This window comes from Lycium ferocissimum, chromosome 2 (genome assembly GCF_029784015.1).
Source record: "Lycium ferocissimum isolate CSIRO_LF1 chromosome 2, AGI_CSIRO_Lferr_CH_V1, whole genome shotgun sequence".
Taxonomy (NCBI): domain Eukaryota; kingdom Viridiplantae; phylum Streptophyta; class Magnoliopsida; order Solanales; family Solanaceae; genus Lycium; species Lycium ferocissimum.
Window position 1 is genome coordinate 34,647,975 of NC_081343.1, and position 26,537 is coordinate 34,674,511.

General features: G+C 32.9%; 1 protein-coding gene across 7 annotated transcripts; it reads right to left on the bottom strand.

Annotated features, from left to right (window-relative positions):
• Window positions 1–10,760: 10,760 nt before the first annotated feature.
• LOC132035367 (F-box protein At5g07610-like) lies at window positions 10,761–24,813 on the bottom strand. Of its 7 annotated transcripts, none has more exons than XM_059425639.1 (3): window positions 24,640–24,813; window positions 12,688–12,812; window positions 10,761–12,023 (listed from the first exon to the last, which is right to left on the bottom strand). In XM_059425639.1, exons 2-3 carry the CDS (start codon window positions 12,805–12,807, stop codon window positions 10,902–10,904), a joined length of 1,242 nt encoding a protein of 413 aa, XP_059281622.1. In that variant the 5' UTR covers window positions 12,808–12,812; window positions 24,640–24,813; the 3' UTR covers window positions 10,761–10,901. The 7 variants fall into 7 exon arrangements, with proteins under 7 accessions (XP_059281622.1, XP_059281610.1, XP_059281629.1 ...); XM_059425627.1 differs by lacking the exon at window positions 24,640–24,813 and adding an exon at window positions 22,524–22,587; XM_059425646.1 differs by lacking the exon at window positions 24,640–24,813 and adding an exon at window positions 19,386–19,542.
• Window positions 24,814–26,537: the final 1,724 nt, after the last annotated feature.

Sequence of the window (26,537 nt, forward strand, 5' to 3'; positions counted from 1 at the left end):
CCTCTCTCTTATGTCAAATCTCTAGAGGTTGGCATTTAACACCTCTAATTTGAGCTAAGATCATGAGTTAGTTATTCTTCTTTCCAGAATTCTAGTTCCTCCTTGTCTTTGTGCCTTCTTGTCTAATTACCCCACAATTGTCATTGCCCTTACTTTTAGGGTCTTCCTATTTTGAAAAGGTTGTTTACTAGTTTCTCTCTGAGTCATTTCAACCGGAGCAACCATATATGATGAAATTTATTCAACATATTGTTTAATTAAAAGAGGATAGAATAAAAATAGTTTTGTTTCTCATTCCCATTTTCTCCGTTTTCCCAAGTTCCTATGTAAATGTGTGACATTTGTCGCATTTAAATATCAAAAGGCACAGACTTGTTTAACTTAACAAGAGTATCACCTATGATTAAAAGAATAGATATTAGTACCTTTTAAGAGGCTCCAAATTTGATAAGAATATATTCATCTGCTAAAATTTTGATACCAAATGATACTTATTTTTAGACTATCTATGTATGTACGTAAAGCTTGTTTTTTCTAAAACTTTTTTAATTAAGGAAGAAATATTGTAAATCAAGAAATTAAATATGATAGAATTATAAATTAGATAGAAAGTATTGTTACTAGAGGAGAATGACCTGTGCTCACATAGTTATAAATAAAGTATTCCTGGAAATTATTCATCTATATAAGCCACAAATTGCAAGGAATTCACTTATTCAAGATATGTGTATAGTAAAAGTGATGATCTAGTAAGTTAGAAACAAAATATATTCATTTAAGCATCTGTAAACTATACACAATAGCAACCATCGATAAAAGAGAAGACATGAGACACAACTCCAAATAACTTGCACCAAAAATTTTCAAAAAGAAAGAAAAAGCAAAGAAGGATGCTCAAGTAGTTGTTAGAAATATTCTGCTCGAACGGCCTATCATTCAAATTTTAGTGGTGTCACAACTTGTGGACTATCCAATATGTCATGGAGAACATCAACTCTTTAACTCTTTGTAATGCCCGGACATTACTATTTTGTCCCTGCAAATTATTAAAAAAGGCACACAATCAAAAATAGTCAGCGTAAGTTCTTGTTATGTGTATTAACTTCACTATTTGTGCAGATTGCATATTTATATAAAGATGGTAAAATCAGATGATTTACACAGAAAGTTAAGTAATTCGTTTAAAAGTCAACTTCCATCTTTACCTACTTGACTTGTTACTTAACTAAACTAAAAACACCTTATGAGAGTACATATTTGCTCAAGTCTGCATATTTTAACCAATTCAAGGTGAAAAATGAGTTGCTCTCTTAGCAAAACTGGGATAAATTGAATCAATAATGTCGATACAAAATAAATTCATGAGGAAGTGGTATCTCTTTAGATATACAACTTATTATTTCTTTTGATAAATCCAATGATATGTGGGGTGAAAGAGAATTTATCTCTAAACTTCTATTTATATTAACCAAAATAGCTCGATAAAAAGAGAGAGATAATAAAATCAGATGTATTGTCTTGATCACATAGTTTCTCTCTTTGGCTATACCCTCAATAGGAAGCAATCTCAAGATATCATGGATAGATTTTTTTTTTTTTTCCTGCTAAAGATCATATACTTTAGTATGTATTTTGCTTTACTAAGTAAAAAGCTCAGCAATTTATGCTTAGCTAAATTACTGCTTAGACATTGTAGCTTAAAAACGATAATGAACGTTACTTTAAGCAAATTAAAATTGATGATCCAGAGGGACGGAGTACATGACCTCTCAGACCCCGCTTTGCCATTAGCCTTGCCTCTAATATTAATAATTTGAGTGTCTCTTGCCGCATAAAAGCATCTGATAGCTGCATTTCTCTTGTTTCATCTAAAATTTACTACTCTTAACTTGAGATTTTCGATTCAATAAATCAAGGCTGAACAATAATTTATTTAAGCAAAGCCTATCTCATATGCACAATCACATAAAATGTGGAAACCTAGGGTGTGTTCGGTATGGAGGAAAATGTTTTTCTGGAAAATATTCGTTTGGGTAGTGGAAAATAAGTAAATTTCTTACTTATTTTCTCATGTTCGTTTGGTTGATAGAAAACGTTTTCCGTAAAATACTCATCCAAGTCTCACCAACATACCCCCAACCCCACCCCCCCACCCCCTCCAAAAAAAAAAAAAATTCTTTTGATTTTTTGTTTTTTGCACCCCCACCCCAACCCTCACCAACTCCAACCCAACCCATACCCCCCACCCCACCCACACCCCACTCCCACTCACCCATCCCTACGCCCCCACCCCCCTCCATTTTTTATTTTTTTCACCCCACCCCCAACCACTTCCTTAACCCATACACCACCCCCTCCCCCCGCACCCTACACCCCACCCACCCACCCCCTCCCACAACATTTTTTTTGAAGTTTTTAATTTTTTTTCTAAATTTTCTACACGACCACATCCCCCATCACCCCTTGTGTGGAACCCATACCACACCAACCCCCCCCTCCCCAACCCCAACCCCAACATTTTTTTTTTAAAGTTTTTTATTGTCTTTTGCTGGTTTCTACACCCCCAGACACCCCCTACCCCGAAAAAAAATCTTTTCACCACACACCCCCACGCCCCCCACCCAAAATACCCCATCACCCCTTCCAAAAGTTTTAATTTTTAACCACGCAAACATTCAATTTTTATAATTGTCAACTTTTTTTCAATTTTTTTTTTGGGGGGGGGGGGGGTGGGGTGCAAAAAACCAAAACAAATGTCAAAACTTATTTTTCAAGAAAAAATTATTTTTGGCCGCGCGCGGGGGGGGGGGGGGTCGGGGTGGGGTGGGTGGGCTTGGGATTGGGTTGGGTGGTGGTAGGGTGGTTGGTGGAATGAACTTGTGAACTTGTTTTCCCTACTTTTATTAGGGAAGTCATTTTCCCCAATTTTGAAGAAAATATTTTCCAAAAGAAAATGTTTTCCAAAAATTTTGACCAAACGAACATGAGAAAATTGGAAAACATTTTCTGGAAAAGCCACATGCTCTGAAGAGTTATACCCTTTAACAGTTCATTTTGCGCAAAAGCCGGCAAAGCTGTCATATATACATATATAGGGAACGTCCCAACAAAACACAAGCCGAGAAGGCTACCTTCATACACACAAATGCCACGGTAAACATATATAGCTACGCGAGCCGACAAGGTCGCCACTACAAATGGGTACGCCCCAAACACAAGTCATAACCATATAACAAAACAACAACCACACATAGACCCACACTTGTGACCACGGACCTAAGAGTGACAAGACATCATATGACGGGACGGGCCCCGTCGTACCTCCGAACGACAACATATGTACATATCAAAAGGTTATACCGCGAAACTATGCTCCGAACAAAGGAGCACTCGAAATAGCCGGATGGATCTCCTAGATCGGCGGATCCCCGAAACGAGCGTCCGCACTGCGGGCATGAAACGCAGCCCCCGAAGAAAGGGGGTCAGTACGGAATATGTACTGAGTATGTAAAGCATGAAACATAGTAAATGGAATCATATCTGAGACAAGGTGAACAGGATTCAATGCAACAAACAGAATTTCATAAAACTTGCCTTTGAACATATTTCATCTGTATCGTTCTCATATCAATGTCACTATAGTATTTCATAATCAAAGCTGCATAATCATTCTTTATGTAACATATATAACGTGTCCCGGCCCTCTAGTGAGGAACTCGGTAATTATAATCATAACATCATAAACATAAGCATATACGTGTCTCGGCCTCTCTCTCTCTCTCTCTCTAGGGACTCGGTAATAAGGAATGTACGCCCTCCGGCCTCCATCTCCAAATCATCATATCATCATATCATCATCATCATCATATATATATATATATACGTGTCCCGCCCTCTAGTGAGGGACTCGGTGAATAGTATAACAATTGTGCACACGAGAACATACCCCGGCCCGGACTCGGTGAAGGATATATAGCGGTAGCACGAGCGAGTAATAAGCAACCACATATATATATAAAACATTTTTGAGACTCAATGAATAGTAAACCAAATCGGTTCTCGACATTAGCATATTACATTTTATGAAAATTAAGTATACTTATGCAATTCCTTTTAAGAATAAGAACTCCTATGCATCACATACTAGTCCATCATGTAATAAATAACGAGATCATAGTTCCATTATATCAACATTTTCAACATTACGGACGAATAACAATCACATGTCATACTAGCAAGCTAGAGAGTGGAGTCACCCCGAGGCTCGGTTATATCTTACTTACGTCTAGGACATGCCAAAAAGAAGGAAGGAATAGGCTTTGCGTACCTTTAGCGTTTAGTCGTATTATAACTCGTACTTGCTGCCCAAAGAGTACCTTATCCTATAACGATATATCAAAACTACGATTAGGTTACGAGGGAATTCCGGACAGCCCGTACATTACTCAAAAACGATCCGACCAAAGATACTATTTAACTCGCAGCTTCCAACTTCATCCAACCACCAACAAGATGTTTAGCAACAATGTTCGTATAATCATAAGAATTCATATTGGCAACACCTTAATTCCTACAACAGCCCACAACAACTTGAACTCCAAATTTTTAACCATATAATACCCCTACTCCTATTTATAGAAATTACAACAATCAAATTCACATTCAAGACAAGTTAATTCCTTCTTTTTTTTACCAAAACAGTCCACGATTTTGGACTGTTTCTATACTTCCACATAAATCGTTCCTTTTTCCCCTAAATTCACATATACACAAGGCATACAATATACCACAATGTCCATAACAACAACAATTAAAACATGACACAAAACAAATCCATAACTTCTCCTAAAACAAATCCCTACACGGCTTCAACACCACCACAACAACTTCATGATTTTCATCCATTTATTCATACTACAACACATTCAATCCGTTCCCAATAAATGTACAAGAAGATTAAGCATTCTTTCCTATAAGCTTATAACACACGGCTCATTTCAACTTCAAGAAAAACAGCCCAATACCAACATGCACGACCATACGAAAACTTCTTACAATTCTTGTTCATTTTCATATATTGATATACATTCAATTCATCCACAATACATGCAAAATAAAACCAAGCATGGCTTCACCTAAGCTCACGGCCATCTCAACTTCAACCACACAACAATCCAACAATAGCAATCACCATCTATATATTCAAACCATCACACAACACATGGAAAAAAATGATCATCCTTACCTTCAACTTGCTCTTCAATCTTGGCCGAACCTCAATGTTTTTGGCATGCTACACTTCCTTGCTTCTTTCAAACAACTACTACACATTCATATGCACTTGGTAAGGAGTTGGATGGATGGAGAGATTTTTTTTTTTTTTTCACAATCTTGGAGTTCATTCTCGGCCAGCCATGGCCGAGAGCTCCTCTACCTATCTCTTGGTTTCTCTCAACTTGTGAAGGTGAAATGGTTTGCTAGTTGAACCATGAATCAGCATTTCCACTTATATATGCAGTCCACAAATTGGACATGTGTCCCACCCAAGCTCTTAGCCAATAAAATTTGGCCAACTCATGGGTGGGGCCCACACGGCTACTTAGGCTTCACTAATGAAGTGATTAGGTTTTAATCTTACTTAGTCACCCAATCTTGGTCAATTAATCCTTATTCTCCAATATTGTTCTTATACCAAACGAAATTCATAGGCTATTTGATGCATCGAAACGAAATCGGGAGATGAAAACCCTCACCGGGAACCCTAAAACCGCTTTGTCTTTAACTTGTCGCACTTAGCTTTATAATGTCCCTATGCAAAGATACGGGGCATAACAGGTATGCTTAGAGAAAATTTAAAGAAGAGAAATTCAGGGAAAAAGAAATAACGATTTAAATTGAACACAAAAATCGCTAAAGAAGTCATAAAACCAAAAGATTTAAAACTTATACCTTTGGGTAAGGATAAAAATGCACTAATTTTAGACACATACGTCTCACACAAATAATAAGGAATAACATCAAGAAGACGAAATATAAAGAAACGTATACACATATTTTCTTAAAATGTGAAGTTGATCTATACTAAAAAATTTAAGACTGCAACAGATGCTAACACATGAAAGCGCTTTTCAGTGTTATTGAGTAGAAAGAGATGATGGCCTGAAACTCGGTAGGAGAAGGTGTATTTCAAATCTTTCAATTGGAGAACCAAACCAGGAAATCATATATGGGAGAAGCTGACTAAGTAAAATAATTTATTGATATTTTCAATTAATTGAATTATAATACTTTCTATAATAAAAATTTCATAATTATATTACTAAAAAATACTCTCTCTGTCCTAATTTATGTGACATAGTTTGATTAGGCACGAAGTTTAAAAAAGAAAGGAAAGATCTTTGAAACTTGTGATCTAAAACAAGTCATGGATATTTGTGTGGATTTAAATCATTTTATTAAAGGTAAAAAGCGAAGTTTCAAGTTAAATGATTTCTAAACATAAAAATCTATTATTCTTTTTTAGATAGATTAAAAAGAAAAATGTGATACTATTTTTGGTGTTGCTTTCATCATCTAGTTACTATCTAAGAAGAGGGAATACAGGCACCCCTCCGTCAACATGTGTGCTTGTTGACATTCACTTCACCTTGAGGGCATTTTGGTCATTGCAGTAGTTTTTATGCATCACTTTGTTTGTACTGTTGGCTTTAATGGTTGGTTTTGAACAGTTAGAGCCTGTTTGGAAAGCCACCTGGTAATTGGAATTAGTGTAATTACTACCCTAGTAATTACACAGCCTAGTAATTACACAGTATTGTAATTACAACGACCCGTTTGTTTGTCATAATGTAATTACGGATAATTACAAGCGTCTTCGTTTGGTTGCACAAGTGTAATTACACAGTTAGTTTAATTTAAAACTAAAATTTAATTATAAAAAAATAAAAATTATTATTTAAAAAATATGTGCCTTTATAAATGATATTAAATTAGTTATCTAATAATACATTATTTCATGAAAATATGTTAATTAATAATCATATATTTGTAACTAATATTGTAAAAAATAATTGATATATAATTTCAAATTAATAATATTTTATTTTAATTGATTATAAAAATTAAAAGCATACCTTTTTTTTGAGAACATCATGGGATTGGATGTTTGACAAAAAAGAATATTTGTAAATATAATGCCATAACACTATTCAAATGTTTGATAATAATTCTATCAACTGTAAGTGAAAAATAAACAATATGCAATGTGAAATAACAAGTCAATAGTACTAAAACAAATATTTTTAAAATCGAAAATATAACCTAAATTCAAAATCCGAAAGAATATTTTTAACATAAGTAAGTTTCAACGTAATATAAGTAAATACTCCTATAATTCAAAGGAAAGGAAAAATATAAGTCAATAACCTCATTCACAACGAAATTCTACTTTAATAACGTCACTTTTTATATGTCAAGTTTGCTAATGACTCATTCTTTCTAATATTAAAAGATGTAGTTTCAAAAATTAGAATATTAACACGGTTATGCTAAATGAATTAAAAAAAAATACGAGCAATTACATGGAATCACAAGAAGTAAAGGTTGGGAATGAGAAGAAAGGAAATGAAATATAAATTCTATAAAAAAAAAAAAAAAAATTAAAAAATACAAATGATTGAAAAGTAAAAATAAAAAAGAAATTAAATAATAGAAATAAAAATAAATTAGAAAAGAAAAGAAATAAAAATAAATTAAATAATAGAAATAAAAAATAAATTAAAAAAGAAAAACAAATTAAATTAAAATTAAAAAGAAATAAACTAAAAAGTAACCTTGTAATTACAGGGTGTAATTACACTCAATTCTCAGCCCTCCCCCCTTGAGAATTTGAGAGTGTAGTTACATCTTCTCAATTACACCAAATTCCCACCTAACTGTGTAATTACCTGATCAAACAAACAGGCTAAACTGTGTAATTACACCCAATTCCAATTACCTTGGTGGCTTTCCAAACAGGCCCTTAATAACAATAAAGCTAGACAACTTTTTTGATACAGTAATCATCTGACTCCTACCTCTCTATAATCGGCCCAGAAGGATATTTTCGTAAATATCATAAAATGAAGCATTGCTACTGGTGGAGCATGTATCTTACTGTATCTGCCATACAAATATTTTGGCTCCTTCACCAATTTGCCCTCATGCTTATATCATCAACCGTCTTATTTCTCCTAATCTTTTTCCAACTTCTCAACAATTTTATTTTCTCAGTGATCTTTATTTGTTTGAGGGATAATATATCATAACCTCGAATTTGCTGGATAGTAGTACTTTTTCATCATATAAAGGAGTATTGTTTATAGTTCATATGTTTTCTAATTCCAACACAGGATGAGATAAATTTCTATTTAGGGAAACCATTAGCCTCTATTTAGGTGTAGGCAATTTATCACAATCTACAATCATAAAAATTGTTCCAAAACAAAGAACATCTACAAATATATTTTTACAGTGACTGTTAGCTAAAAAAATTTAAAAGCACATACTTAAGATTTGTACTTCTATTTGTACTTCTATGTTGCTAAATAAAGCTTTATACTGTCAATCCAACATTCATAAAAAAAACTATCCGTCAATTCCAACATTTTACTCGTGTTTGGGCCCGTGCACAACACTGGGATTTTATAACTAGTATCTTTATAAGATTGAAAATAATCTTTTCAAATAATTTATCATAAAATACCATTATACTTATATGTCCCATTAATCAAAAGCAGATCACATTTTCCACACTAGTTTTAATTAAGGGCAAAGGTGCAAATATGCCCCAACTTTGTGATTTAGAGCAGATATACCCTTCGTTAAAAAAAGTGGTGTATATATATACCCTTGCCGTTACAAAATGGTGCAAATATACCCCTGCTCTTACACAAATAGTGCAAATATATCCTTTTTGCTAACGGGTTTTAAAAAAATATTAGCTTATTTTTTAATTAAAAAAATATTAGCTTATTTTTTAATTAAAAAAATATCATGTGGCTTTAAAAAAAAGTCTACCCATTTTTTTTAGTAGACATATTTTTTTAACGCCATATGGTAAATTTTTCATTTTTTTGCGCGGAGTGCCCTTCTTTTGGGGTGGTCTTTAAATTTTGCCCCTCATATTGCTGGTCTTTAATTTTTGCCCTTCACATTGTAACTTTGAGCTTTCGCGCCGAAATAATGAGGTTCTGAGTTCGAACCCCCGCTCAAGCATAAATTAAAAAAAAAAATCGCAAGACAAGATTTGGATCGCGTGTATGCCGGACCCGGCATACTTTTGTTAAGGAATTACACATTTTATGCGGACCGGATACTTATGCCTTATGGGCGACTTGGCATAAGTATGCGGTCCGCATAACTTTGATAATTCCTTCACAAAGTTATGCTTGGGGGGCATACTTTTAATGGGCAAACTTTTATGGGACCAAGATAACTTTGTGAAGGAATTATCAAAGTTATACCGGACCGCATACTTATGCCAAGTCTCGCCCATAAGGCATAAGTATGCCGAGTCCGATAACTTTGGTAATTCCTTCACAAAGTTATGCCGGCATACTTTTAATGGGCAAACTTTTATGCGGATCCGGATAAACTTTTGAATGAATTATCAAAGTTATCATGGACCGGCATACTTATGCCAAGTCATTTATAAGGCATAAGTATGCTGGTCCGATAACTTTGGTAATTCCTTCACAAGCTTGTTGGGGGCATAGCGAAATTTAAACTTGCCTTGCAATTTTTTTTTAAAATTTTGACTGCGCGTGGGTTCGAACCTGGAAACTATGGGTTTTAGCCGAAGGGCAAAATTTAAAGATTTCAAATATGAGGGGCAAAATTTAAAGACCACCCCAAACGAAGCGAATTGCCCTAAATTTTTTTCTAGTGGGCCGGGTTTGGTTAATTTAAAAAAATATCTCCTTGGCTTTAAAAAAAAAAAAGTCTACTCATTTTTTTAAATGAACCACACCCGACCCACCAGAAAAAAAATTATTACTTGGCTTTAGAAAAATATATCTACTAAAAAAAATATGGGTAGATTTTTTTTTTTAAAGCCAAATTAAAAATAAACTGAATGATTTTTTTTAAAAAATTCGTCAGTAAAAAAGATATATTTGCATCATTTGGTAACAACAGAATATATTTACACCACTTTTATAATGGGATATATTTACACCTTTTCCCTTTAATTAATTGCAATTCATATTTTTTCGCAACTAGAGTAGTTTTAATAGAGCACTAGTACTATTTATAACGTAATTTCAGTTGGTTCCAAATTTTGGTCGATAAGACTTTCTCGAAGAGAATGAAAAATGGAGATGAGTCAAATCCTACTAGTACATCTCCACACGAAACTATCTATCTATCAACTCGGTCATCACAAAAGCCAGCAAAGCCATCGAATATGTTTGCAAAACTCACAGAACTACAGAAGGCCTTAGAAATCAACACAGGCAAGGAAATAATTGCTTATGCTTCAAAGGTGTAATAATTATTCTCACATAATTGATGACTAACTAGATAAATAGAAGCAAATTGGATGTTCTTGATAGTTAAATTTTCTATATTCTCCCAGCCCCCTTGTATCATATATTTTGATAGACAGATACCCAAATGTACTGATCTTTAAGCAGTAAACAATAAATGGTGTGTATGAATATGCCGACAGAAACCAAAAATGAAAATGCATGGCGAAATAGAAAAGTGGCTTAGGCAAAACATAACAAACATGAAACCATTCCCTAATCAAAATCCGTTATTTACCAAACAGAGAACGTCAACGGGCATGTTCCTTTTATACATCCAAGTCACGATGTAAGCAGTCATTTTCTACTGTAAGGAAAAACAATTAACATAGTGAATTAAGTCTCCATCAGCTCATGTAGCATAGCAAGGCTGTTTATGTAAGGCAGGAACTTTTTGCCAGGACCCGTAGCACATGGACTTGTTATAAACTCAACTTTCTGCTGCCTGATATGATAAAAGTATATGAATCCGCCAACGTGAATTGCCACAGCATCACTGTTAACACAGGTTAGTACCTCGCATGCTTGAGTAAAACCCCTATCGACTCCAAGATTGATACTAACACTGCGCCTCAGGATCATTTCCATGCCTTGGTAGATATCTATTAAGAAAACATTTCCACATTCGTTGTTAGCACTAACGTAGCACAACTCACCTTCCATCTGTGTTAAGGATCCATGTCTCCCAACTTGAAGGACAGGTAAAGATATAATTGCAGGGATCTCGTTTTTTACATCAAAGGCCAGTACTTCGTTTGATGTCGTCTCATAGTAAGCAACCCCCTTCATATACGAACCCCCACCGAGAAGCTTTGGATTTTCAGTACAGCATGCAGAAGAGAAGCTCCAAGAATTTGATTCTGAAGAGTAAATCTCAAAGCAGATTATTGGGTGACCAAGCATAGGAAATGCACAGATAACATGATAATATGCCTCAATGTTACGAAGAGAAGGCTCAAAAGCAAGAACAACTGCTGGTTCATCCCCGTGATAATACTGAGGAAGAGGGAGCATTTTCCAGTCTTGGGTTGCAGGATTGCAAACATAATACTTCTCAGACCCCTGACAAAGGAGCAACCCGCTGCAAGAGCAAAGAATTTTGACATATTGCTCTGGCAGGAAATCAAGGAATTGGCTGGGAACTCCACTTGCAGAATGGTCCAAGGATAAAAACATAGGATTCCCTCCCATCTCCGTATCTTGATAGAAGTAGCCCGAAAAACTCTGGCAAGAGAAACTTTGTTGGTGGGTTAATAAGGGACTAGCTATCCATTTATCCCATTCTTTGGACACAGCCCTAAACTTCGTAAGCGATTTAGCAGGAAGCAACGGGAGCACATGTTCCTTCACCACATCTTTAATCTTCATATCCTTTTTCATTATGATGCGTGCAGGATATTCCCAAGGGTTCTCCTCTTCCTTCTGTTGAGTAACAGTGTCAAAGTCATACTCTGCAAGCTGCAATGCAAGAGGAGAGACTTCTCAAAAGACGTGTAATAAAAAAGAAATCAAGAGACTGCTTGCTTCTTCTAAGAAGTAATTATTTGTCAAAACATCTAAAATAACTCCAAAACACGAATATAAAAGAGGATAAAGACTACTTCTGGAAAGCAGAAAGGTCTAGAAGAAGCCGTTCTCAAGAAAATGGGGGACTAAAGATTGGCAAATCATGAAACATAATGGGATATTCAATTAATTGAAGCTTGTATATTGCATGAATTGTGAGCCAAGTGCATTCATCATAAAAAAGAAAAGAAAATGGGGAAGAAAAGGGTAATACATAAGAACTAAGCTACACCACTAATCATCAGAAGAAGGCTTCCAACTTGTGTTCAATATTCTTGTCAAACATGACTTTAGAAATAACAACATGTCCATTCTAACTGCTGTCTTAAATCACAAACGAAGTGGATAATGTACAGCACAATTATTTAAAAAAAGGCCTTAACAAGCAAGAAATAAAGAAAAAGTTCCTACATTACTCTTGAGATCAATTTTGTTGGAAAATATGTAAAAAGAGCAATATGCAGATAAGTTGTACTAACTATGCACTCTTTTTATGGAAAAGCAGATCAATCTTTCATAAAGAATTTGAACTAAAAAGAAAAAGGGTAAAACATACCCAGTAAGTACCATGCCTCTGACTTTTAGTTGCTGAGGGAAATCCCTTGAAGGTATTAGGAAACTTATTGTCCCATTCGTCAGAGTCCTCAATCATGTAGTCTGCTTGAGAGAATTCCATTTTTTCTGCAATTAGAAAATAGTCACCAAAAGTCATATATCAGCAAGAAAAAGATTTGGTATCACTGCAATAAAAATGTATAACTGTACAAGGACCAAATTAAAGGTCAAAGATTAACAGTTTAAGAAATATACAGGCAATGTAAGCGGATGATTCCATGAAATTTCTGCTAAAATTTCCAAAAAAATCTTCTTCTTTTTTCTCTAGAATTTTCTTATAAGAAATAATATAAGGATGGAATTTTGACAGAAATTTCACGGAATCAGCCAATTATATTGTACTACACCAAAGTCCTATCAAAGACTAATGGTCAACCCTCGTGACTAAGACTTTGTATCAAAGAATTTGAAATCAATTTGAAAGAATTTGAAAGCTATTAGCGTAACTTACCATAGCAGGAAACAGTAATTCTTTTTGTCAAAATATATTTACACAAAAGAGAAACAGAAAACCATCAAGAAAATCAAAGCCCAGATGGTAGAATTTCACTATCATAAAGAACAGAGCATCTTATCAGAAACCAGAGTTAAATTCCAAGATTCATATAAAGCATTTAACTATGAACAATTTCGCAGGAAAAACCCATGAAAGAGACGTTCTTAAAAGATCACAAAACAACAAAAAGATGGAGAAAATGACCCAGAATCAATAACATGATCAAAGATACTTTAATTGAAGAACTCACAGAGGCTTAGTGTAACTTACCATAACATAAAAAACACTAATTCTTGCTGATGGTAGAATTTTTTCAAAATTATATTTACATTTACAGAGCATCTTATCAGAAAACCACAATTAAATTCCAAGACACATATAAATTTCACGCTGCAACATAAACAAAAGGCCCATATAAAGCGATTAACTATGAACAATTTCGCAAGAATCCATGAAAGAGACGTTCTTAGAAGATCACAAAAAAAAAAAAAAAAAAAAAAGTTGTAGAAAACTAGGGAATCAAAAAGAGATTACATACATTGGAAACACAAAAAGACAAAAAAGAAAAGACAAAAGTATCAAATTATTAATAGCAAAAATGGCCAAGAATTATAATCACACACGCAATCACAATAACATGATCAAAGATACTTTAGATGAACAACTCACAGAGCAACGTGTAGTCTTTTTTCCTGAAAATGACCACCAAGTTCTTGAAAAAAAAAAAAAAAAAAAAAAAACAGAGATGAACAGTTGTAAAACCCAGAGAAAGATAAGAGACTAGAGATTAACGATGAGAGTTGTGATTTAAAAAATGAGACTCCTATTAAAAAATGAGAGTCCTACTATTAGTTGTATAATTATACTATAGTGGTTTTCTTGAAACTGAAGAGGAGAGGAGAAAAATGATCGGCAATAAGGAGGAATTTGGTGGTGACGTGGTTAATTTTCATTGGCTTGACCCGGTCATTCATTAAGTCAATTCTCAGTTGGAGTCTTCCTTGTGCTTGCTTTCATCAATCAAGTACTAAAGATAGAGCCTGTTGAATCAAGTATGCAAAAATTATGACAAATTGAGTTAAGGGTTAATTAAAATAAATATCCCTATACTATAACTCAATTATGGATAGATAACTTGTATTTTAAAATCAAATGCTTATAATCCTTATACTATAAAAATTCTACACTTACTAGTATAATAGAAATCCTACACAATTGAAACTTCATTTAAATAAGTATTTAAGATATATTTTTGAAGCATAAGAATAAATTAAAAACATAAAAATAAAGAAGAGAATTTTCTATTTAATAAAATATTATATTTAAATAAAATTACAAATAACTTGCATATTTAAAATGGAAGAAAGTTATTATCCATAGTAACATATAGATCCACTTGCTAATAGTTGGTATATCTTATTAAGTAATTTATGTTCATTTTTTATTTATTACTTAGTTATGAATAACTACATTATCGAGGGTAACTATAGGATTTTCATAATATTACTATTATATATAAGAGGGAATGTGAGGACTTTTGTAGTCCTCACAATAATTTCTCAAATTTTTAAAAACTTTTTCATTAATTACTTTTATGTCCTAATTTTATTTATTTAAGTCAATTTTTTTGTTTTTTGTTTTTAAAGTCTACTTTTCAAAAGCCTATCGAGCAGGGACTTTTGTAGTCCTTACAATAATTTTCAAATTTTTTTAAAACTTTTTAATTAATTACTTTTTAGGTCCTAATCTTATTTATTTATGTCAATTTTTTTGTTTTTGTTTTTAAAGTCTACTTTTCAAAAGCTATCAAACCTCCTACCTCATTTTTCACGTTCTTTGATTTTCTGATTGGTGCTCGATATCCGCATTTGAGCCCAATTAATCCAGATAATTCGCATTGCATCGCGCCTATTCGGGGGGGGCGCTTCCTCTAAAGATTTTTTTCCATGTCCATATTCGAACCCCTAATCCCTAATTAAGAGAGGAGCAGCTCCATCTGTTGCACAAGTTAAATTATGTATTTGTCTTAAAAGTTCATTAACTATGTATAGATTATTTATTTAGAACTAAATAACTTCAGAAAATTAGGATACATAAGTTATAATTTCATCAAAATGGAAGTTAAAATATTAAAGGAGTGGAATGAAAATTTTGCTTTTATATAACTACCCACTTGTGGGACTACAATGGGTATATAGTTGTTGTTGTTGTTGTTGTTGTTGTACACTTGTACTAACACAAATTATATTTCTTTAGTTAAAATATCTGCTTTTATATCTTGAGCTAAACCCGGGCCTCACATAACTAGTAAGGAGTATAATGTTTGATTTTAAAATATAGGAAATGTATCCAAAACTAAGTTATGAGCAATCAATCCTTAATCAAAAAGCAAATCATGCTATAAAATCTCCAAAACTTACTTAGATCAAGACAAAAGTTATTTTCTATGAAAAATACTTTCCATCAAAAGAAGAAAAAATGACTTCCCTCCTTTATACAGTTATCTTAATTATTAATCTCATATTACTTACTAACACTAGAATATTGTTAAATTATTAATTTATAATACTCAAAATTTTCATCAAATTACAATCCATTTTATTAATCACTAGATTACATTTTTAATCCCTATATGTGTTAACAAAAACAACTAGTTTTGTCAACGCATGCATATTTGACCAAGACTTTGTATCAAAGAACTTGAAATTATGTTTTGCATTATACAGAGGAACTTCTTTTTTTTTTTTTAATGACAATGGAACCCCGCATTCTTCGGATGCGCACAAGATAAATTCTGCTCCTGTGCAATGGCCCACAAACTACACAGAAGAAATAACCTGCACTACACAAGTCCCGTGCGATGAGCTCAACCCAGAAGGCAAATTCCCTGCTGTTATGGGGAGAGAGTTTCAAACCTAAGACCTCTATTATCTAAGCCCCATGCCCGACCAACTAAGCCATCCTTGCGGGTTATATGGAGGAAAATTGGCTTTTGTACTAAATTTGGAGCCAACGTGTTTGCTTCTATAAAATGAGGGAATTGTTTCACTTCATGACACACCAATAGATTATAGTGAAAGCAAAAGAAATATCACTGTTAGTGTAAGAAAGTAGTCTATTAGAAAAACAAAAGTGAGAGCAATATTATCGTGAAGCTGACCTTTTTACTATAGTAATATTATATTGCCCATTTCGGGTATTATTTTGACGTGTTAAAATGATTCAGGGCCTAATTATGCTCTTGTTCTTTGAATCTAGAATTGATATTATTAATACGGGATATTATTCCCATCGACGTGGAATTAGAACCACGACAAACAATGGTACACGATAGGGGTGTACAAAGTAAACCGACAAATCGCACCAAACCGATAAACCGAGTCAAACCGAGAAAAAAACCCGATTAGTGGTTTGGTTTGACTTGATTTGGTGTTGGAAAAAAAAACCCGACCATAATTGGTTTGGTTTGGTTTTAACTAAAAAAAGTCAAACCGAACCAAACCAACCCGACATTACATGTATTCAAATTTTAAAATATTTTATACATAAAAATATTTATTTGTAATGTAATTTATAAATATTTCTTAAATTTTTTCGTAATTCTTTAACTATTATCATATTATTCAAGCTTGAACTTGAGTTTTGAATGTCAATAAGTTTTATATCCTATGGATGTTAATAACTCAAATAAAGTCCAACTCAAATAAAGACCAAACCAAAACTAACTCAACACTAATGCTAACAAAAGAAATTCAATTTACCACTAGGAATGACAATAATGTTGGATATTTATTCTTTAGTTTTGCATAATTTATTTAGAGAGTGAAAAAACATAACTTAAGTTTTATTTCTTTGTCATGTAATTAATAATTATTAGCCCTACTTATTTTAGCATGACTTAGTATTTTTAGATTATGATCATTTTTTTTATGGCTTGTTAATTAGCAATATTTATTTTGACCGAATTTATTAGCTTTTGTTGAATATTTTAATACAATGTCATCACTCTTCTCACATTTTGTGTTATTTTCTTAAGAAACACCTTAATTATATAGTTGTATCTTACTAGAACTAAAGAAATATTTGAAGTAAAAGTTATATGTTTTTTATCAAGACTATTCCGAAAAAAAACCCGAAAAACCCGAGAAAATCGAATAACCCGAGAAAACCCGAGGTTGAAAAACCCGAATTTTATTGGTTTGGTTTGGTGTATAAATTTAAAAACCCGACGCAATTGGTTTGGTTTGGCGTTTAAAAAATCCGAATCAACCCGGTCCATGTACACCCCTAGTACACGACAATATTTGGATGATGGCACATTTGAGAAGGTGACTCATGCAACCAACTAAAAGAGCTCAAAGGAAGTTTGAGAGATTTAACCACGTTATTTCCAAGGAGCTGACAAAGTAAAGAGATAAGACTTCTTTCAAACTCCAAAGGCTAATTTAGAAATTTTTAAAATGAAAAAATTCGAAATTCATTTTCGGATTTTTATCCTTGTGTCGCACAGGTGCCGCACGTGGCCCAACGTGCGATGGGGGTGCGACGACGCACAGGTGCTGCACGATCCTTTTTTTTTTTGGTTTCCAATCCGGCATAAGTTCTGTACGAATTAAGTTATCTGGCAAAACTTCGTTTTCACAAAACATATGCCGGACAAGGCAAAGTTTCTATAAGTTATCCTCTTGTTCTTTGTATCTAGAATTGATATTATTAATACGAGATATTATTCTCATCAACGTGGAATCAGAGCCACGACAAACAATGATACACTTTCTTTTCAGCAACTTATTTCACAAAAGAAACTTAAAGAGAAATGGCGTCTCCAGATGAAAGTCTTTTTGGCTCTTAAGCGGTATGAAATTTTGTCAAAGTATATGCGATATCCAATAATAAGAAAACTTTGCCTCAAAATGTAAAAAATGGCTTGATAAAGACAAAGAAGAGGGATCAACAAGGTTTCACTCTCATCCGGCAATATTTGGATGATGGCACGTTTGAGAAGGTGACTTATGCCACCGACACAAACCGCTCGAGGGATTTAGCAACGTTATTTCCGAGGAACTGAGAGAGTAAAGAGGTAAGACTTCTTTCAAACTCCAAGGGCTAATTTAGAAATTTTAAAAATGAAAAAATTCGAAATTCATTTTCGGATTATTGTTGGAAAGTGAAGATTATTGTAAATCAATTAAGAAAATACGAGGAGGAATCGACGATGTATGAGTGGTAGAAAATATCTTTCGTTCGGTAACACCTAAATTTGATCATCCACTTTTACATTAAATTAACCAAATATTTGTAACATTTTATTCATGTATTAATATTCATATTTTTATTCCACACTCTATCTATAATACATAAGTTTCTACCTAACCCATTTTTTTTTTTTAATGAGAAAAAGTAAAATGGTAACCAAACTACTATTAGATTAATGAGAAAAAGTAAAATGGTAACCAAACTACTATTAGATTTACTGAATGTAGTGCATAAAATTAGTGATCTAACAAATCGGAAATTTGGTACATAATTCATAGATTCACACTGGTGTTGTCAAGACTCAAAGCATGAATGTTGACCGACTTTTTGTAGTACCAAACAATTGAAATTATCTCACTATCACAGATTAACAGCATGTCAATCATTTCCTAGCCAACTTGACTCGAGTCCAAATATATTAAAAACGAACTCTCCAGGTATGATCTTAATAGAAAACCACCAATTCTTGCTGACAAATTAGAAAGGAAATAAGGCACTCCAAGAAAATCAAAGCACAGATGGTGAACATAAAATCTGTTAGATACCTCCAGTGTTCATATAGTTTCATGCAAAAAACAAGGACTGATGACCTATTCAAGGTCTAGCTAATTATCAATGATTTCGAATGCCATGGCAAAAAAGAAACGTTTTTGAGTAACAGATTGAAATATAAAAAATGGAGAAAACGAAGGATTCAAAGAATTTATCGAATCAAATAACAGACAAAGATTAAAGAAAAATGAACCAGTAATAATTCTGATTGTGAAAACAATTACAAAAAAAAAAAAATCTTGAAACAGAAAAAAGAATCAAACATGAAATCACAATTAAAACATGATCAGAGAATTGAGGCAAGTAAAGATATACTTTTAGATGAACAAACTCACAGAGATAGCAGAGTGTAGTCTTTTTTCTGATCAACAAACACATCAATTCTGGAGAAAAAAAAAAAACAAGATTGAGAGTTTTGGGTTTAAAGGAAGATTCTTTTTTTTTTTTTGGGGGTTGAGAGTGATGAGTTAAAAAATGGAGTGTGAACTGGCACAAGAGTTGGTTTTGTTAAGGAAACTAACGAGGACAAAGGTAATCTTCGGCAATAGAGAGGAAATTGGCTTTTTTTTTTTTTTTTTTTTTTTTTTTTTTTTTTTGTGGGCGTAGGGGGTTGTAGTGGGGGTACGTGATTAATTTTCATTGGCTTTACCCAGTCCATCTTTTTTAAGTCAAGTCTACATGTATTTTTCTATAAGCAAATATAAAATGGAAACCTCTTAGCTTAAGAAATAGGCACCTTTTCACCTAAAAGGACAAAAAGAGCCACTAGGGGTAACAGGAACATAAAAACTTACTTTTATATTTATACTAAAACAATGATATAGTATATGCATGTCCACAAATTTTATCACTAAAGACAATTGATGTAACTTGATATAATTTATCGTAAACAACAAGTGCAAGAAATTTTTCTTGAAGGAAACAGTAGAGGGATGCCTATATGGTTGATTTATCTAAGTTTATGTTAAGTGAAATAGATCGGGTTCATCAATACGTCATGATTCAATCATTTAAATTTTCTTTGGGTTAAACAAGTAATTGGTGAAAAAATTTGCCCGAACATCATCATATAATAAAAAAGTTGTTTGGGTTAAGATGAGTAAGGAATGATTAAAAAAAATTATGGATCCATTATAAATTCTGCAAGAAATGATAAATCTAGTAATTGAACTGGGAAAACGGAGCACTTATTGGAGAACAAATCTAGTTACAATTTCACACTACATTATATATTTAACCTTCCACACTAAAATTTGAAATTTTGGTATTACATCTAGCCGATTCTGACACTTCGTTGCCTAGCAATGATACTAATTTTTAAAAACACTGATCCAGATTATTTAGTTAGTTTGGGAATTGGGATGGAAAGACAATTTGAGAAAAAAACAAGGTAAAATAAAACAATGAATGAGGAAATTAGATGTCTTGCCAATTTTGGCTCAACAGGAAGAGAGTATTTTTTTTTTTTTTAAAGAAGTTATATTAATATGGTAATTTTTTTTCTTTTCCAGTTTTTTTTTTTTTTTTTTTCTTTTTCTAACCCCTCCCCCCAGGAGCTCTCTCCTTTGCTCCATTGGTGACTCGAACTTGCAACCTTCGGGTTGAAAGTGGAAGACGCTTACCATCTGAGCAACCCCCTCTTGTCCATATAAAGTAAACAAATAAATATCTTCCTCAATACTACCTCAGCTTTTTCGTGGTCAACATATGCATAAAAAAGGAAAAAATCACAACCGATTGGATTGACCCCTAGTGTTTTCCTAACAAAATCTAAGAAAAATATGAGAAACTTCCCTTAGTTGTTTTAGAAGAGATATTGTAAGAAAAATATTATCATTATTCGGTTACCTTATATTAAACCCCAAATTTGATCCTAAATTTGGCTACACGATTTGGTCGCTATTTGCCAAAAGAGGATGCTTAGTGGACTTGTTAGCCATTTTAAATGCCTAAATGAGTCAATTTGATGTTTCAACTCGTACTCATAGCTCAAGTGCAGACAAATGGGTTATTGTGACCAACAAGACATTTACCATAAATACTCACTCATATAATAGTTTTACGCTAAAAACTTATCCGCATCGGGTGTTTACACCAGACCAATGAATGTATTACATATGTTTGAATATATACAACTATCAATTAACCATATTAATTAATGTATATATTCACTTCACTAAATCACTTAATCATAATAAATTGCATTAATTTGATTTAAATACCTGATGGACGAATAAATATTTACCAATGTTTTACCGTATATTGGGAAGCAAGGACTATCATCTACAACACGATTAGTGATGGTGACATTTATTGAAGGGGACTCAGTCATACTTTTCCATTAGAAAATTATACTGCGCAAAATAGGTCAAAATATTTTCAATTCCTTCAGAGTTTTGTTGTCTTACAACATGGACAACCTTGTTTCTATATAAGCAGTATAAACTTATGTATACTTTTCTTATTTTGCTGAAAATCCTAAAGCAAGGTGGTGTCTTTTAATATTTTTATAATAAAATCGTTTTCAGCTACGATCACTTGTCAATATCTTCGTACGTAACCATATACACAAAAAAAATTGTTAAGATAAGACATTAACTCAAACGCTTCTAACAAAACATGTTTATGTCAAATCAAGCAGTAAGCAAGTTCAACTTCAGTATTTTCCTCATTTCTATCACTGTTGGGCTCTTAATTCCGAATGAAGTTCCTTGCACTTCAAGGATGCGTGAGGGAGAAGCCCAATAATGCTAATTGGACTTATGGGGGCAATTCGCACGAATGCTCCTATCTTGGGGTGGTCTTTAATTATTGTCCCTCAAATCGCTAGTCTTTAATTTTTGTCCTTCGACACTTTAAATAACTTGGGGATAAGAATTGCATTGTTGTGTTCGGTTTTGATGGGACAAAATTGCTGGTGCATAGAAACTGATGCATTAACATCTAGACTAGACAATGAGTATGAGACAACTTGGATCACAGTGAAGAGAAACTCACAGAGATTGAAAGAAGTGAAGAAACTGAAAAAATAGATAAGAAGGAGGAGAATACCGAAACAAAAAATAAATCATATCAGCTTCCAACTTGAGATCACCGGGAGTGAAATGAAATAAGATTGAAAATAGCCAGAACTGGATAAGAAAAGATTCTGATGATAATAAAATTTAGTGACAATTATTTTTTTCTAAATTGGGTGGTCCGTTTGAAATTGTAACATTCCGTAAATCCGGATTAAGTGAGAATGTGTTATATAAGTATTGATGTGACATTTTAGCCATAATATGAAGTACTATCAGGATGAGTTTAGGTGAAAATAGTTGTTTAAAAATCAAGACGAATAGTGAGGTGCATAAAATTCGATAAAATCGACTAAGCTTACGATATGTCTGATTTCCAGCCTAATTACGTGAAGATACGTTGGTCATTTGAGAAAACTTAAAACGTAAAAGTTGTAGATCTTTAAAATTTCCAACCATATATTGTGGAGATCCAACGGATCTCAGTGCTAGGAGTTATGCCCATTTTATGGAACGCTACACTTGTTGGAACACCCCTGCATCTCACGGGTGGCGCGCACGAAACCTTTCTCTGACAAATTTTTATCCCTGTGCGCTACCTGTGCGACGCACAGGTGCCGCACGTGGCCCAGCTATGGGAGTGCGACACACAGGTGCCGCACGACCCCATTTTTCTGGTTTCGCATCCGACATAAATTCTGTAGGAATTAAGAAGAATATGCAATGTCCAATAATAAGAAAACTTTGCCTCAAAATGAAAAAAAAAATGGCTTGATAAAGACAAAGAAGAGGGATCAACAAGCTTTCACTCTCATCCGGCTATATTTGGATGATGACATGTTTGAGAAGATGACTCATGCAACCGACTCAAACCGCTCAAAGGAAGTTTGAGAGATTTAACAACGTTATTTTCAAGGAGCTGATAAAATAAAGAGGAAAGACTTCTTTCAAACTCCAAGGGCTAATTTAGAAATTTTAAAAATGAAAAAATTATCATTGGAAAGTGAATATTATTGTAAATCAATTAAGAAAATACGAGGAGGAATTGACGATTTATGAGTGGTAGAAAATATCGTTCGCTTGATAACACCTAAATTTGATCAATCACTTTTACATTAAATGAACAAAATATTTGTAACATTTTATTCATGTATTAATACTCATATTTTTATTCTACACTGTATTTGGCAATATTTGGATGATGACATGTTTGAAAAGGTGACTCATGCAACTGACTTAAACCGCTCAAAGGAAGTTTAAGAGATTTAACAACGTTATTTTCAAGGAGCAAATAAAATAAAGAGGTAAGACTTCTTTTCAGACTCCAAGGGCTAATTTAGAAATGTTGAAAATTAAAAAATATGGAAATGTTGGAAAGTGAAGATTATTGTAAATCAATTAAGAAAATACGAGGAGGAATCGACGATTTATGAGTGGTGAAAAATATCCTTCGCTCGATAACACCTAAATTTGATCAAACACTTTTACATTAAATTAACCAAATATTTGTAACATTTTATTCATGTATTAATATTCATATTTTTATTCTGCTCTCTATCTATAATATATAAGAACCTAACCCATGTTTTTTCTAAGAGAAAATTAGACTGTATGTTAATTGAGGCAACAATGCTACCAAAATTGACTTACAAAAAATGACCCAAACTTTTCTCTCTCTCGCTCTCCCCCTTTGTATATATTTGTATATGTTGGTATATGTGTCTGTATATGTTTGTATATGTCTATAAATGTTTGTATATTTTGAGCTATTTTTTGTAATGTAAATTTTGGACTACTTTTTTGCAATGTAACTAATCAACTTGTATATTTTTGAATTTTTTTCCTTTTTTTAATGAGAAAAAGTAAAATGGTAGCCAAATTAGGTTTACTGAATTTAGTGCAGAAAATTAGTGACCTAACAAATCAGAAATTTGGCAGAAAATTCATATATTCATACTGGTGGTGTCAAGATTCAAAGCATGAATGTTGACTAAGACTTTTTGTAGTATCAAAGAATTGAACTTATCTCACTATCACAGATTAACAGCATGTCAATCATTTCCTAGCCAACTTGACTCGAGTCCAAATATATTAAAAATCAACTCTTCAGGTATGATCTTAACAAAGTATTTTTCGGTTACTCATCATGGTTTAAAAAAAAAAAAAAAAAAAAAAAAAAGAACCACCCATTCTCGCTGACAAACTAGAAAGGAAACAATGTAGTCCAAGAAAATTAAATTTTCTATAAAAAGAGTTCATATAATTTTCATGCAAAAACAGGGTCTGGTGACCCATTCATGGTCTAATACCATGGCACAAAATAAACATTTTGAGTAACAGATTGACATATAAAGATGGAGAAAACGTGGGATTCAAAGAAGTAATCGAATTGATCAAAACAGATGGCCACATAATCGAACAGAGTAAGACAAAACAAATAAAAATAAACAAAAGAATTAGTATTCTGATCGTGAAAACCATTAAAAAAAAACTTGAAACATGAAATCGCAATTAAAACATGATCGGAGAATTGAGGCAAGTAAAGATATAACTTCAGATGAAAAAAACTTACAGAGTTAGCAGAGTGTAGTCTTTTTCTGATCAACAAACAAATTAACAATGCAGAAAGAAAACAAGAACAAAATTTGAGAGTTTTGCTGAGTTTTTTGGTTTAAAGGAAGATTCTTTATTTATTTATTTATTTGTTGAGAGTGATGAGTTAAAGAAAATGGAGTGTGAACTGGCACAAGAGTTGGTTTTGTTAAGGAAACTGATGAGGACAAACGCATTCTTCGGCAATAAGAAATTGGTTTCGAGGTGGGGTTACGTGGTTAATTTTCATTAGCTTTACCCAGTCTATCTTTTTTAAGTCAAGTCTCCCTTAGCTTTTCCTAGTAGTTTTCTACTCCATATTTTTTTCTAGGAAATAAAATGGAAGTGTCTTAGCTTAAGAAATAGGCACCTTTTTCACCTAAAAAGACAAAAAGAGCCACGGGGTGTAAGCGGAACATAAAAACTTATTTATATCAATTAGTTCTAAAACAATATATATTATATTATATATGTCCACAAATTTTATCACTTAAGTGCGGTCAATTGATATGGAGTACCTTGTAATTAATTAATTATTTGAAACAAGAAGTGCAAGTAATTTTTCTCAAAGAAAACAGTAAAAGGGTGCCTGTGATGGATTTATTTAAGTTTATACAAGTGAAAATTGATAGAGTCAATCAATACGTCATGATTCAATTGTTTAAAATTTATTTGGGTTATACAAGTAACTGGTAAAACAGTTGAAGTGTGCATAAATTTGCTCACACACTATCATTATAAAAAAGAAGTTGTTTGGGTTAAGATGAGAAAGGAATGATAATTTTTTTTTTTTTAATCAATCCATGATTAATTTTGCTAGAAATGATAAAACTAGTAATTGAAAACCAAAACTTATACAAATCTTAATTTCAGTTTCACATTACATTATCTATTTGGCCTTTCACAGCTAAAATTTGGAATTTTGGTAATACATCTAGCTGCTTTTAGCACTTGCTTGCATAGCAATCAATATTTATTTAATTGTCAAATATACTGATCGAGATAATTTAGTTAGTTAATTTTACCATCCAAAACAAAGTAAATTGGGAATTGGGATGGAAAAAATATATTTTTGAGAAAAAATCAAGGGAAAATAAAACAATGAAGGAGGGAATTAGATTTCTTGCCTATTTTGGCTCCACAGGAAGAGAGTCAATATAAAGTAAACAAATAAATTTCTTCCTCAATTTTTTCTTGGTCAACATATGCATAAAAAAGGAAAAAAAACACATCCGATTGTATTGACCCCAAGTGTTTTCCTAACCAAATGTAAGAAAAATATGAGAAACTTCTCTCCAAATGTAAGAAAAATAAGAGAAACTTCTCTTACTCCTTTTAGAAGAGATTTTGTAAGAAAAATATTACTATCATTATTCGGTTACCTTATATTAACCCCAAATTTGATCCTAAGTTTGTCTACACAGTATGGTCGCTATTTGCCAAAAGCAGGATGCTTATTGGACATGTCAGTCATTATTATTAAATGCCTAAATGAGTCAATTTGATGATTCAGCTTGTGCTCATATCCACTGGCGGAGCCAGAACTCCGTCGAGAGGGTTCAAAATATAAAAAAGTAAACATACAAGGAAGCCTAAGGGGGTTCAATATCTACTATATATATAATAAGTAATTTTAATCTTGTAAAAACAATGTTTAACCCGCCGATGGTTCGAACACCCTCGGCTCTATGTGGCTCCGCCACTGCTCATAGCTTAAATGCAGCCAAATGAGTTATTGTGACCAACAAGACCTTTACCATAAATACTCAGTCATATACTAATAGTTTTACGTTAAAAACTTATCTGCATCGGATATTTAGACGAGACCAATGAATGTATCACATGTGTTTGAATATATACAACTATCACTTAACTATA